General features: G+C 43.1%; 1 protein-coding gene across 1 annotated transcript in view; it reads right to left on the bottom strand.

Annotated features, from left to right (window-relative positions):
* LOC112217941 (forkhead box protein N3) overlaps positions 1-15,903 on the bottom strand; it is a 108,702-nt gene that overhangs the window by 38,737 nt on the left and 54,062 nt on the right. The window contains 1 exon segment of the mRNA XM_042300987.1: positions 6,117-6,265. Within this exon segment, the coding sequence (XP_042156921.1) occupies positions 6,117-6,265 (149 nt within the window).

The raw sequence follows: 15,903 nt of genomic DNA, 5'->3' as shown, positions 1-15,903 counted from the left end.
TCCTATATTGACATACCCTGAAAGACTACTCAGCAAGGAAGAAGCCACTGCTCCAAAACCGCCATAAAAAAGACAGACTACAGTTTGCAACTGCACATGGGGACAAAGTTTGTACTTTTTGGAGAAATGTCCTCTGGTCTGATGAAACAAAAATATAACTGTTTGGCCATAATGACCATCGTTTTGTTTGGAGGAAAAAGGGGAGGCTTACAAGCTGAAGAACACTATCCCAACCGTGAAGCATGGGAGTGGCAGCATCATGTTGTGGGGGTGCTTTGCTGGAGTAGGTGGCATCATGGCATCATGAGGAGGGAAATTATGTGGATATATTGAAGAAACATCTCACGACATAGGGCAGGAAGTTAAAGCTTGTTCGCAAATGGGTCTTCCAAATGGACAATGACCCCAAGCATTCTCTCAAAGTTGTGGCAAAAAAAATGATTAAGGACAAGTCAATGTATTGGAGTGGACATCACAATGCCCTGACCTCAATCCTGTAAAAAATGTGTGGGCAGAATTGAAAAATCGTGTGCAGGCAAGGAGGCCTACAAACCTGACTCAGTTACACCAGCTCTGTCAGGAGGAATGGGCCAACATTCACCACAACTTATTGTGTGAACCTTGTGGAAGGCTACCTGAAATGTTTGACCCAAGTTAAACAATTTAAAGGCAATGCTACCAAATACTAACTGAGTGTATGTAAACTTCTGACCCACTGGGAATGTGATGAAAGAAATAAAAGCTTAAATAAATCATTCTCTCTACTATTATTCTAACATTTCCCATTCTTTAAATAAAGTGGTTATCCTAACGGACCTAAGACAGGGAATTTTTACTTGGATTAAATGTCAGGAATTGTGAAACACTGAGTTTAAATGTATTTTGCTAAGGTGTATGTAAACTTCCAACTTCAACTGCATGTCCTTCCCAGGCATGAAGTCTCAATAGGAAATGTATTCACCTTTATTCCCCTCTTCCATGCTGTATAATATAGTGGAGAAACGGACATGTTTCTTTTTCTACCATCGTCCAATTTGTTCTACCTCCCCATCCCTCATTGTTAAAAATTACACTTTTACGTTTTACGTCGAGCCAACTATTCCGTCTTACACAGTCCAGTGGTTCTGCGAGCCAACCTGCCGTCTGACTGGCTGACCGACTGGGAGTTGGAGGGGAAGAGAGAGGAAAAAATCTCTAGAAGCTTAATCGTGATTCCCTCTGACATACCCTCTGGGATGATCAGAGAGGAGAGAAAACAAGAGGAATAGAGAGAACAGGAGAGAAAGGGAAAGGAGAGGGAGAGGGTTGGTGTTGTGGGGGTATCAGGGAAGTATAGAGTAGAGGTCGAACGATTTAATCGGAATGGCCGATTAATTACGGCCGATTTCAAGTTTTCATAACAATCGGAAATCGGTATTTTTGGGCACTGATTTTGCCCATTTTAATTTATTTTTTATACATTTATTTAATCTTTACTTAACTAGGCAAGTCAGTTAAGAACACATTCTTATTTTCAATGACGGCCTAGGAACGAGGCAGAACGACAGATTTTTACCTTGTCAGCTCGGGGGATCCAATCTTGCAACCTTACAGTTAACGAGTCCAACGCTCTAACCACCTGCCTCACGAGGAGCCTGCCTGTTACGCGAATGCAGTAAACAAAGGTAAGTTGCTAGCTAGCATAAAACTTATCTTATAAAAAACAATCAATCAACGACTGCCATTGCTCCAATGTGTACTTAACCATAAACATCAATGCCTTTCTTAAAATCAATACACAAGTATATGTTTTTAAACCTGCATATTTACCTAAAAGAAATCCAGGTTAGCAGGCAATATTAACCAAGTGAAATAGTGTCACTTCTCTTGCGTTCATTGCACGCAGAGTCAGGGTATATGCAAAAGTTTGGGCCATCTGGCTCTTTGCGAACTAATTTGCCAGAATTTTAACGTAATTATGACATAACATTGAAGGTTGTGCAATGTAACAGGAATATTTAGGCTCATGGATGCCACACGTTAGATAAAATACGGAACGGAATAAACGTTTTGTTTTTGAGGTGATTCCGGATTTCCCGATTTGACCTAAGGCTCATATTTCTGTGTGTTTATTATAGTTGAGTCTATGATTTGATATTTGATAGAGCAGTCTGACTGAGGGGTGGTAGGCAGCAGTAGGCTCGTAATAGTCAAAGGTATATGGTTTAGAGAGAAATAGTCGACGCGTTATAATTCCTATAATAACTTGCTGCTGTACTTGAAAGGGGTTCCTTCGTTATGTTCATGTCTTCCATAGAGAATGTCTTGATCTACTTCCAATAAGGTCTGTGTTTCGTGCTTAAACCACCTCAGCGTTTTGATACCCGTGTAAATCTCACTAGGATAAGGTAACGTTTGTCAACATATTTTCATAAATCCACTCTACAATTTTTTTTTATCTTCGCTTATATTTAGCCAATATTGATCAGAGTTACCTCCTATGGATATCTACACAGTTATAAAATTGGCAAGGTGGTGTAAGCCTACATGAAACACAGACCTTATTTTAAGTGAATCTAAAAATATCCTATGGAATAAATGGATGAAGGAACCGCTTTTCAGATTTTGCTAGAAGGTGTCATGGGAATTATGTCTCGCACTTTGGTAGTCAATTCTTACCATGTCCATTATTAAAATAGGATTTCCTGCATATATAAATGACAGTTTTTGTTTTCAGCATTCATCACAGGTAACTTAAACTCTATTTTTATTCAAACAGTTGAGAGTATTTGTCTCCTAAGCAGACTCTTCAGTATCATTGACACTTCAGAGCTGTGTGTATGTGTGTGTGTGTTGTACAGATGGCAGAGAAAAGCAGAGTACCAGTGTGGGACTATTTCATGGAATTGGCACCAGGGAAAGCAAGGTGTCTTATTTGTGATAACGATGTAAGCATGTTGTCAGTAACGGCTAAATCAAAAAATACAACCCTGTGGAATCACCTTAAGAACACCCATCCAAAAGCCCATATGTATTATATTCAGTTAAAATAAAAGTGTTCATTGTTCATTCAGTATTGTTGCAATTGTCATTATTACAAAAATGTGTGGGAACACTTAAACAACACAATGTAACTCCAAGTCAATCACACTTCTGTGAAATCAAACTGTCCACTTAGGAAGCAACACTGGTTGACAATACATTTCACATGCTGCTGTGCAAATGGAATAGACAACAGGAGGAAATTATAGGCAATTAGCAAGACCCCCCAATAAAGGAGTGGTTCTGCAGGTGATAACCACAGACCACTTCTCAGTTCCTATGCTTCCTGGCTGATGTTTTGGTCACTTTTGAATGCTGGTGGTGCTTTCACTCTAGTGGTAGCATGAGACGGAGTCTACAACCCACACAAGTGGCTCAGGCAGCTCATCCAGGATGGCACATCAATGCGAGCTGTGGCAAGAAGGTTTGCTGTGTCTGTCAGCGTGTCCAGAGCATGGAGACGCTACCAGGAGTGTTGGGGAATAATCAGAATTAGTTGGTAACATAGGTAAGATGTTTTATATTCATCATATGTTTGTAAGTTACTTCTCATCGGAATGTTTATTTTTGTATAATACTGTGGCCGGGTTGCAGTCATTTGTTCTCTGTCAGGACTAAGTTACTTGGGCCGAAGAAAGGGGAGAGGTCAAGCGTGTATCTCTTGGCTCCACAATGTCTGTGTGCCAGTCAATGTGTCTCTGTGATCTTGTCAATGAGGGGTGGATTTGATATATGCCTGTTGATATGAGGATTTGCTTTATGGTTCTGAGTTTGAGAAAAGCACATAGTTTAGGAGACAAAGCTGAATGATAAATTATGGCCAATGCTGTCTGGCTATGTGTGTCTTTGCTATAAAGGATCTCAGTTGCAATGTGTAAGGGACTCTCAGAGAATTCATTGATTTACACTGAATTGATCTGAGAGTCACAGGATTGTGATGGAGCTCATATAATTAAAGATGGACTTTGTGATAACTCTGACTTGTGTGTGGTTTGCTCTCATGATTTGGTAAATACAGGAAATGTACACGACAGGAGACAGGCCAGTAGATCAGGAGACGTGGAGGAGGCCGTAGGAGGGCAACAACCCAGCAGCAGGACCGCTACCTCCACCTTTGTGCAAGGAGGAGCAGGAGGAGCACTGCCAGAGCCCTTTAAAATGACCTCCAGCAAGCCACAAATGTGCATGTGTCTGCTCAAATGGTCAGAAACAGACTCCATGAGGGTGATATGAGGGCCCGACGTCCACAGGTGGGGGTTGTGCTTACAGCCGAACACCGTGCAGGACGTTTGGCATTTCCCAGAGAACACCAAGATTGGCAAATTCGCCACTGGAGCCCTGTGCTCTTCACAGATGAAAGCAGGTTCACACTGAGCACATGTGACAGACGTGACAGAGTCTGGAGATGCCGTGGAGAACATTCTGCTGTCTGCAACATCCTCCAGCATGACCGGTTTGGCGGTGGGTCAGTCATGGTGTGGGGTGGCATTTCTTTGGGGGGCCGCACAGCCCTCCATGTGCTCGGCAGAGGTAGCCTACCTGCCATTAGGTACAGAGATGAGATCCTCAGACCCCTTGTGAGACCATATGCTGGTGCGGTTGGCCCTGGGTTCCTCCTAATGCAAGACAATGCTAGACCTCATGTGGCTGGAGTGTGTCAGCAGTTCCTGCAAGAGGAAGGCACAATCCCTCCTGGCTGAATGCCAACTCTAGCAAGGCAACTGCGGGAAGCTTGCAGAGAGCACACCGGGCTATGAGAGCGCACAGGAGACACACGGCGCAGAGCCGCATAACCTGGTGCCTGACTAGTCACTCTCTCCCCACGGTAAGCATGGGGAGTTGGCTCAGGTCAATCACTCCGCCAATCTCCCCGTGTGCCCCACCAAAAAAGGGGTTCTGCCTCTCGTGCCTGCCTCGCTGACTTGCCTCCTCATATCGCCTCCGCTCTGCTTTAGCTGCCTCCAGTTCCTCCCTTGGACGGCGATACTCCCCAGCCTGCCTCCAGGGTCTCTTACCGTCCATGATCTCCTCCCACCACGCTGCTTGGTCCTTTGGTGGTGGGCAGTTCTGTCATGGCCGTTGAAAGAACTGGACCAAGGTGCAGCGTGGTGAGAGTACATATTACTTTTTATTTATATGACACAGACAAAAACAATAAACAATCCAAAATAACAACCGTGAAGCTTAAGGCTATAGTTCCAACAAACAAAGACAATTACCCACAAAGACAGGTGGGAAAAAGGGCTGCCTAAGTATGGTTCCCAATCAGAGACAACAGTAGACATCTGTCTCGGAATGAGAAACATACCCGGCCAAAACAAAGAAATACAAAACATTGAAAAATGAACATAGAATGCCCACCCAAATCACACCCTGACCATACCAAAATAGAGACATAAAAAGCTGTCTAAAGTCAGGGCGTGACACTGGGGCTGTTTTTCATGGTTCAGGCTATGCCACTTAGTTCCAGTGAAGGAAAATCTTAACACTACAATATACAATGACATTCTAGAAGATTCTGTGCTTCCAACTTTGTGGCAATAATGTGGAGAAGGCCCTTTTCTGTTTCATGACAATGTCCCCGTGCTCAAAGCGAGGTCCATACAGAAATGGTTTGCCGAGATCAGTGTGGAAGAACTTGACTGGCCTGCACAGAGCCCTGACCTCAACCCCATCGAACTCCTTTGGGATGAACTGGAATGCCGACTGCAAGCCAGGCCTAATCGCACAACATCAGCGCCCCGACCTCACTAATGCCTTCGTGGCTGAATTGATGCACAGGTTCCTGATATTCCAACATCTTTCCAGAAGAGTGGAGGCTGTTCTAGCAGCTAAGGAGGGGCACCAACTCCATATTAATGCCCATGATTTTGGAATGAGATGTTCGACGAGCAGGTGTCCTCATACTGTACTTTTGGTCATGTAGTGTACGTGGGTGCACATGTGCGAGATAGACTGTGAAAGGTGTGTGGTTATCTGTGATATGTCTGAGGGAAAAGCAAGGGAGGGGGGAATGATACATTGGAGGGGTAAAGGAGCGGATGAAAAGAAGGGATAGAATGAGTAAAGAGAGAGTGAGAGGTGTATATATTTACCTGTGATATGCCTGAGGAGAGGTGGGAGAAGAGGTGAAGGGGGTAACCAGTCCCGGCGAGTAGGGGTGGTACGGGGTCTTCTTCAAGGCCTGGATCAGGTTGTGTCTGTACTCTGGATCTATGGACCACAACGAGCCTTTACCTATACTCTGAGAGAGGGAGCGAGATGAGGAAGAAAAGAAAGAGGATTATTTAGCTAACAACATGAAAACACAGCAATCTTGACGGCTGTATGGCTACTGTCCACTGTCCCTCAGAAACCAGTCTACAGAGAGACAAATCAGACCACAAGTAAACACACAGACACATCATATCACAAATCAAACACAGGGACATACCAGACCACAAGTAAACACAGGGACATGCCAGACCACAAGTAAACACAGGGAACATACCAGACCACAAGTAAACACAGGGACACCAGACCACAAGTAAACACAGAGACACCAGATCACAAGTAAACACAGGGACACCAGACCACAAGTAAACACAGGGACATACCAGACCACAAGTAAACACAGGGACATACCAGACCACAAGTAAACACAGGGACACCAGACCACAAGTAAACACAGGGACACCAGACCACAAGTAAACACACAGAGACACCAGACCACAAGTAAACACACAGAGACACCAGACCACAAGTAAACACAGGGACACCAGACCACAAGTAAACACACAGAGACACCAGACCACAAGTAAACACAGGAACACCAGACCACAACTAAACACACAGAGACACCAGACCACAAGTAAACACAGGGACACCAGACCACAAGTAAAGACAGGGACACCAGACCACACGTAAACACAGGGACATCATACTAGACCACAAGTAAACACAGGGACACCAGACCACAAGAAACACAGGGACACCAGAACACAAGTAAACACAGGACACCAGACACCAGAAAACAGACCACAAGTAAACACAGGGACACCAGACCACAAGTAAACACAGGGACACCAGACCACAAGTAAACACAGGGACACCAGACCACAAGTAAACACAGGGACATCATACTAGACCACAAGTAAACACAGGGACATCATACTAGACCACAAGTAAACACAGGGACATCATACTAGACCACAAGTAAACACGGGGACATACCAGACCACAATTAAACACAGGGACATCATACTAGACCACAAGTAAACACAGGGACATCATACCAGACCACAAGTAAACACATAGACAAACCAGACCACAAGTAAACACAGGGACACCAGACCACAAGTAAACACAGGGACACCAGACCACAAGTAAACACAGGGACACCAGACCACAAGTAAACACAGGAACACCAGACCACAAGTAAACACAGGGGCATCATACTAGACCACAAGTAAACACAGGGACAAAAAGAGACCACAAGTAAACACAGACATACCAGACCACAAGTAAACACAGGGACATACCAGACCACAAGTAAACACAGGGACATACCAGACCACAAGTAAACACAGGGACATACCAGACCAGAAGTAAACACAGGGACACCAGACCACAAGTAAACACAGGGACATACCAGACCACAAGTAAACACACAGAGACACCAGACCACAAGTAAACACAGACACATCATACCAGAACACAAATAAACACAGGGACATACCAGAACACAAGTAAACACACAGAGACACCAGACCACAAGTAAACACAGACACATCATACCAGAACACAAATAAACACAGGGACACCAGACCACAAGTAAACATAGGGACATCATACCAGACCACAAGTAAACACAGGGACATCATACCAGACCACAAGTAAACACAGGGACATCATACTAGACCACAAGTAAACACAGGGACATACCAGACCACAAGTAAACACGGGGACATACCAGACCACAAGTAAACACACAGAGACACTAGACCACAAGTAAACACATAGACAAACCAGACCACAAGTAAACACAGGGACACCAGACCACAAGTAAACACGGGGACATACCAGACCACAAGTAAACACACAGAGACACTAGACCACAAGTAAACACATAGACAAACCAGACCACAAGTAAACACAGGGACACCAGACCACAAGTAAACACAGGGACACCAGACCACAAGTAAACACAGGGACATACCAGACCACAAGTAAACACAGGGTCACCAGACCACAAGTAAACACAGGGACACCAGACCACAAGTAAACACAGGGACACCAGACCACAAGTAAACACAGGGACACCAGACCACAAGTAAACAGAGGGACATCATACTAGACCACAAGTAAACACAGGGACACCAGACCACAAGTAAACACGAGGACATACCAGACCACAAGTAAACACAGGGACATACCAGACCACAAGTAAACACAGACACATCATACCAGACCACAAGTAAACACAGGGACATACCAGACCACATGTAAACACAGGGACACCAGACCACAAGTAAACACAGGGACACCAGACCACAAGTAAACACAGGGACACCAGACCACAAGTAAACACAGGGACACCAGACCACAAGTAAACACAGGGACACCAGACCACAAGTAATCACAGGGACATACCAGACCACAAGTAAACACAGGGACATACCAGACCACAAGTAAACACAGGGCACCAGACCACAAGTAAACACAGGGACACCAGATCACAAGTAAACACAGGGACACCAGACCACAAGTAAACACAGGGACACCAGACCACAAGTAAACACAGGGACACCAGATCACAAGTAAACACAGGGACATACCAGACCACAAGTAAACACAGGGACATACCAGACCACAAGTTAACACAGGGACATACCAGACCACAAGTAAACACAGGGGCACCAGACCACAAGTAAACACAGGGACATACCAGACCACAAGTAAACACAGGGACATACCAGACCACAAGTAAACACAGGGACACCAGACCAGAAGTAAACACAGGGACACCAGACCACAATTCCAAACTTAGTCAACATCCATTACCAGGGTTGGGTAGCTTACTTTCCAAATGTAATATGTTACAGTTGCTAGTTACCTGTCCAGAATTGTAATCAATAACATACATTTTGGATTACACAAACTCAGTAACGTAATCCGATTACTTTCGGATTACTTTCCCTTCAAGAGGCATTAGAATACAAAAAGGATCCATCAAACACATTTGGTGTGACATCATAGTGGTCTCTCACTTGTGGTCAGACTCGCTCAGGTGGAACAAACTTAAACTTGCACCTTTTTCCAATGATGAATTGAATGTCAATGAGAAAACAGAAAGATGTCATAATGTAATTATTGTGTCATTATTTTTCTATTTTATTCCTTGTGTTATTATATAAATATTTCTTCAATTGTTTCCTCTTTTTCTCTCTTTTTTTCTGCATTGTTGGGAAGGGCCCATAAGAATTTCAGTGTTGGTCTATACCTGTTGTTCAGGAAGCATGTGACAAAAACTATTTGAATATGATGTATTTTTTTTCCGTAAAAATGCCAAAGTAATCCAAGAAGTAATCATCAAGATTTTCATGAGTATCTGTAATCTGATTACAATATTTTAGCTGGTAACGTAACTGATTACACTTTTTTTTTTTTTACTGTCCACCAACTCTGTACAGCACCACAGATAAACGCTCTCCATATTTCCTGTCTTTCTGTTGTCAATACAAAAATGCCCCTAGTTCTATTAAAAAAGCTGTGTCCACACTCTCCCACATCTCTCTCTCTCTCTCTCACATCTTTCTCTCTCTCTCTCTCTCTCTCTCTCTCTGTCTCTCTGTCCTCCTCTTTCTCTCTCTCTCTCTCCTGTCTCTCTCTCTCCTCCGCTTTCTCTCTCTCTCTCTCTCTCTCCGCTCTTCTCTCTCTCTCTCTCTCTCTCTCTCTGTCTCTCTGTCCTCCTCTTTCTCTCTCTCTCTCTCTCTCTTTGCTCTCTTCTCTCTCTCTCTCTCTCTCTCTCTCTCTCTCTCTCTCTCTCTCTCTCTCCTCTCTCCTTCTCTCTCTCTCTCTCTCTCTCTCTCTCCCCCTCTCTCTCCCCAGCTTTCTCTCTCTCTCCTCAGATTTCTCTCTCTCCTCCGCTTTCTCTCTCTCTCTCCCTCTCTCCTCCGCTTTCTCTCTCTCTCTTTTCTGTCTCTCTCTCTCTCTCTCCTCCGCTTTCTCTCTCTCTCTCTCTCTCTCCCTCACCCTCCTCCGATTTCTCTCTCTCTCTCTCTTTCTCCCTCTCTCAGCTGCCTCTCTACCCTCTTCTCATTCACTTTCTTAACAGTTGTGCTACAGACCAGATCCTACTCATATGACAACTTTAGATTATACTGAAGGAGAGAAATGTCATGTACAGCAACGCAGCTCAAAGCTTCGTATAACTTTGTTGGTTACAGTGAACGAAGACGACCATCACCATCAACCACAGTTAACAAGTTTTTAATGTTATTCCGCCATTGCCACACATATACCACAGGTGCCGTAAATTAGTGTCGTAAACCATCACATCAATACATACTTCACCACTTTGATCACATGATGTCAAACAGAAACAACAGGAGGGAGTCCGACAGAGGAGTGACAAGAAATAAGTGTGTGTGTGAGAGACGTCAAACAGTACATACATAAATATAATCAATCCCAACACTGTGACTTTTTCTGTTTTTAAATGATGCAGATGCAAAGCAACAAATGGTTTGGTAACGTTGATTTGGGCCGTGTGTACAGGCCTAGCTACAACATTGTGAATATTAGAAGATGTCAATGTCATGTTTGTGTATCTACAGTTGAAGTCGGAAGTTTACATACACCTTAGCCAGATTTAAACACAGTTCTTCACAATTCCTGACATTTAATCCTACTAATAAATCTACTAATTTGAAGGGATGTCCACACACTTTTGTATACAGTATAGTGCACGTACGCACACACACACACATACACACATACACGCACACACACACTTCCCCCATACACTCCCCTCGCACACACCCCTCACACACTCCCCTCACACACACCCCTCACACACTCCCCTCATACACTCCCCTCATACACTCCCCTCACACACTCCCCTCACACACTCCCCTCACACACTCCCCTCACACACACCCCCCTCACACACTCCCCTCATACACTCCCCTCACACACTCCCCTCACACACTCCCCTCACACACTCCCCTCATACACTCCCCTCACACACTCCCACTCCCCTCATACACTCTGTCCCTCACTTTCTGCCCTCTTATTTCTCCTCCCTTCTGTTCTTTCTTCTCTCCCTCTCTTCCCCCACCCAATTTATCCTCCAACCAATTCTCCCATTTCATCTGCACATTCCATTCCCTCCCTTCCTTCCCACAACCCCCTCTTTTTACCTGCCTCTATTCTTCCCTGTTACCCCCCACAACACCAACCATCTCCCTCTCCTTTCCCTTTCTCTCCTGTTCTCTCTATTCCTCTTGTTTTCTCTCCTCTCTGGTCAACCCAGAGGGTATGTCAGAGGGAATCACGATTAAGCTTCTAGAGATTTTTTCCTCTCTCTTCTCTTCTCCTCCAACTCCCAGTCGGTCAGCCAGTCAGACGGTGGGCAGGTTGGCTCGCAGAACCACTGGACTGTGTAACACGGAATAGTTGGCTCGACGTAAAACGTAAAAGTGTAATTTTTAACAATGAGGGATGGGGAGGTAGAACAAATTGGACGATGGTAGAAAAAGGAACATGTCCGTTTCTCCACTATATTATACAGCATGGAAGAGGGGAATAAAGGTGAATACATTTCTTATTGAGACTTCATGCCTGGGAAGGACATGCAGTTGAAGTTGGAAGTTTACATACACCTTAGCAAAATACATTTAAACTCAGTGTTTCGCAATTCCTGACATTTAATCCTAGTAAAAATTCCCTGTCTTAGGTCCGTTAGGATAACCACTTTATTTAAAGAATGGGAAATGTCAGAATTATAGTAGAGAGAATTATTTATTTAAGCTTTTATTTCTTTCATCACATTCCCAGTGGTTCAGAAGTTTACATACACTCAGTTATTATTTGGTAGCGTTGCCTTTAAATTGTTTAACTTGGGTCAAACATTTCAGGTAGCCTTCCACAAGGTTCACACAATAGGTTGTGGTGAATGTTGGCCCATTCCTCCTGACAGAGCTGGTGTAACTGAGTCAGGTTTGTAGACCTCCTTGCCTGCACACGATTTTTCAGTTCTGCCCATACATTTTTTACAGGATTGAGGTCAGGGCATTGTGATGGCCACTCCAATATATTGACTTGTCCTTAACCATTTTGCCACAACTTTGAGAGTATGCTTGGGGTCATTGTCCATTTGGAAGAGCCATTTGCGACCAAGCTTTAACTTCCTGACTGATGTCTTGAGATGTTGCTTCAATATATCCACATAGTTTTCTGTCCTCGTAAAGGACACTTTGTGAAGTGCACCAGTCCCTCCTGCAGAAAAGTACCCCAACAACATGATGCTGCCACCCCCGTGCTTCACGTTAGGGATGGTGTTCTTCGGCTTGCAAGCAACCCCCTTTTTCCACCAAACATAACGATGGTCATTATGGCCGAACAGTTATATTTTTGTTTCATCAGACCAGAGGACATTTCTCCAAAAAGTATGATCTTTGTCCCCATGTGCAGTAGCAAACCGTCGTCTGTCTTTGTTATGGAGGTTTTGGAGCGGCCTTTCAGATTACGTCGATATAGTACTCGTTTTCCTAGTCTTTCAGGTTATGTCAATATAGGACATGTTTTACTGTGGATATAGATACTTTTGTACCGGTTTCCTCTAGCATCTTCACAAGGTCATTTGCTGTTGTTCTGGGATTGATGTGCACTTTTCGCACCAAAGTACATTCATCTCTAGGAGACAGAATGCATCTCCTTCCTGAGAGGTATGAAGGCTGCGTGATCCAATGGTGTTAATACTTGCGTACTATTGTTTGTACAGATGAATGTGGTACTTTCAGGGGTTTTGAAATTAAATCTTAAGGATGATCGAGACTTATGGAGTTCTGCATTTTTTTCTGAGGTCTTTGCTGATTTCTTTTGATTTTCCCATGATGTCAAGCAAAGTGGCACTGGTTTGAAGGTAGGCCTTGAAATACATCCACAGTTACACCTCCAATTGACTCAAATGCTGTCAATTAGCCTATCAGAAGCTTCAAAAGCCATGACATCATTTTCTGGATTTTTTTTTTTTTTAAATGCACAGTCAACTTAGTGTATATAAACTTCTGACCCACTGGAATTGTGAATTATAATTATAATTATAAGTGAAATAATCTGTCTGTAAACAATTTTTGGAAAAATTACTTGTGTCATGTATAAGGTAAATGTCCTGACTGACTTCCCAAAACTATAGTTTGATAATGAGAAATTTGTGGAGTGGTTGAAAAATGAGCTTTAATGTCTCCAACCTAGGTGTACTTCCGACTTCAACTGTATATACAGTGCCAGTCAAAAGGTTGGACATACCTACTCATTACAGGGTTTTTCTTTATTTTTATTATTTTCTACATTGTAGAATAATAGTGAAGACATCAAAATGATATAATAACACATGTGGATTCATGTAGTAACCAAAAAAGTGTTAAAGAAATCAAAATATATTTTATATTTGAGATTCTTCAAAGTAGCCACCCTTTGCCTTGATGACAGCTTTTCACGCTTTTACTTCACTACATTCTTGAAGAAAATAATGTTCTTTCTACTCCGTACATTTTCCCAAAAGTACTCCACACATTTCGAATGCTTTGCAGGACCGGATAATGGTTCAATTGATGTACTAACTAATAAAACACGTGGTCAATCCCCTGCTGCCTCTCTTTTCCTCTCCTCTCCACTCCTCTCTTCTCCTCTCCTCTCCTCTCCTCTCCTCTCACTGTCCTCTCCCTCTTCTTTCCTATTGTCTCTCTCTTCTATCCTATTGTCTCCTCTCGTCTCCTCCTCTCCTCCACCTCCTCCTCTCTTCTCCACTCTTCCTCTCATCTCCTCCTCTCCTCTCCTCTCCTCCTCTCCTCTCGTCTTCTCCTCTCCCAGACCGTGTCAAGGTACCATTTTCTAAAGCTGGAGGTTTCTTCCACATCTCTGAGTACCCTCACTTCTGAATTATTCCATTATGTGGAGCTGGTTTATCCTAATTCACCCAGACAACACCAGGTCTGCGTCTCCAACCGTGGTGACCCGTCATTCAGGGCCACACCTGTTTTGAGACCCACGTTTTTAGCAAAAAAAAATATATATATATATATAAAATAAAACAATTGAGGGCATTTGCCTGTTTTGCATGTTATTTTGGCATTAATATGTTTCACATATTGTGTTTGTATTATAAATTGCATTTTAATGTTAAGGACTCTTGGAAGATTAGTCCAAATGGGGACTAAAAGAGATCCTAATAAAACAAAATCAAATAAAATCAAAACATATCTTTGAATTACTGAAGCTGAAGACAAACATGGTCTCTTTTTTTTGTTTTCTTGAGTAAGACAGCTCCAAAATGCAGGTGTTTCAGCCTAGCCCATCGCTTTCTGTGGTGGTGGGGCAAGCCAGCAGAAAATATTGAGCATTGCGCCCATGATTGGCTCAGTGTTGTGTCACTCATGGGGACACTACTTCACCGCCAAGTCTAAGGGTAGAGCATGAAAATTCAAGCCCCTTGGGTGCTGCCATAGAGTTACATTAGAAGTCCATTCAAGAAGGCTCAAGGTCACTAACCACAGATAAAATGACGTCAAATCACGTTATATCTAACGTAGCTTTGATTAGACTGATCATGTCAACATCATACTTTCAAAATCTTAGTTATCAGTCATCATCATAAATCAAGTCGACAATCTACTGGCAAATCATTTTTAATCCTTGTCATATGAAGAGAAATAATGAAGAAAAATGATAGATAAAACATATTGGTGCTCAACAGCCATTGGACATAAACATTACACAACAAGTTGGAGATTGCAAATTCAACAATGAGTGGTTTGGAAGGAATCAGTGGCTAATTGCAAGCATTGAAAAGCAATCATTAGCCTGCCATTCAGTGAAGTGGCTGTGTGGTCCCAAGTCTGAGATTAAGGTTCTCGTTTCCTAGATTCTAATTATAAACATTCAACACGGGCCATCATGAAGCATGATTTGTGCCGGCCTCAGAACAACTGTTAACTCGGAACTGCAAAATCTGACTTTAGTGAGTTCAAGACAACTGGGAACATGGAAAAATTAGCTACGCCTGGGAAAATATGTTTTGAACTTTCATCCAACTCGGAATTGTAAATCCAGACCCCGGGCCTCTTTCTAGAGCTATAACCTGAATATCTGATGATTCATGATAATGTTCCCAGTTGTCTTGAAAGCATCATAAATCCAGAGGATGGCAGACTTTGATTACAAAATTTGATAACAAAATGTGTCCATAAAGGACAACCGCGCCACCTTCCTATTCAAGTGAGCACAGCACAACAAGGTGAGTTCAAAAATGTATTCTGCTGCATAAATGATGTAATATGGGAGATGTGCATACTGGGAAAGGAAAAGGGGGATACCTAGTCAGCTGTCCAACTCAATGTATTCAACTGAAACTGTAGCTAAGAAAGGAATTCTAAGTGAATGTTACGTAGTAAGCTATTAGTAGCCAATGTGCCTCACCCTAATAATTTGGTCTATTGTCTTTTCACCTCTTAATTTCGCCTGCTGTTCCGACTTGGTGGTGCACATATAGTTTATAACCTGTTTTTGAGAAAAGTCATCATTGAATTTTGATAGAGCTTTCATTGCCTGCTTAAATGCCCCCTTTATTTATCCTATGGTTCTGACTTGGTGTACAGGGAGAATACTGTAAGAACGACC

Source organism: Oncorhynchus tshawytscha, linkage group LG18 (assembly GCF_018296145.1).
Source record: "Oncorhynchus tshawytscha isolate Ot180627B linkage group LG18, Otsh_v2.0, whole genome shotgun sequence".
Taxonomy (NCBI): domain Eukaryota; kingdom Metazoa; phylum Chordata; class Actinopteri; order Salmoniformes; family Salmonidae; genus Oncorhynchus; species Oncorhynchus tshawytscha.
The sequence above is the reverse complement of the archived record's forward strand: the minus strand, read 5'-3'. Positions and strand labels throughout refer to the sequence as shown.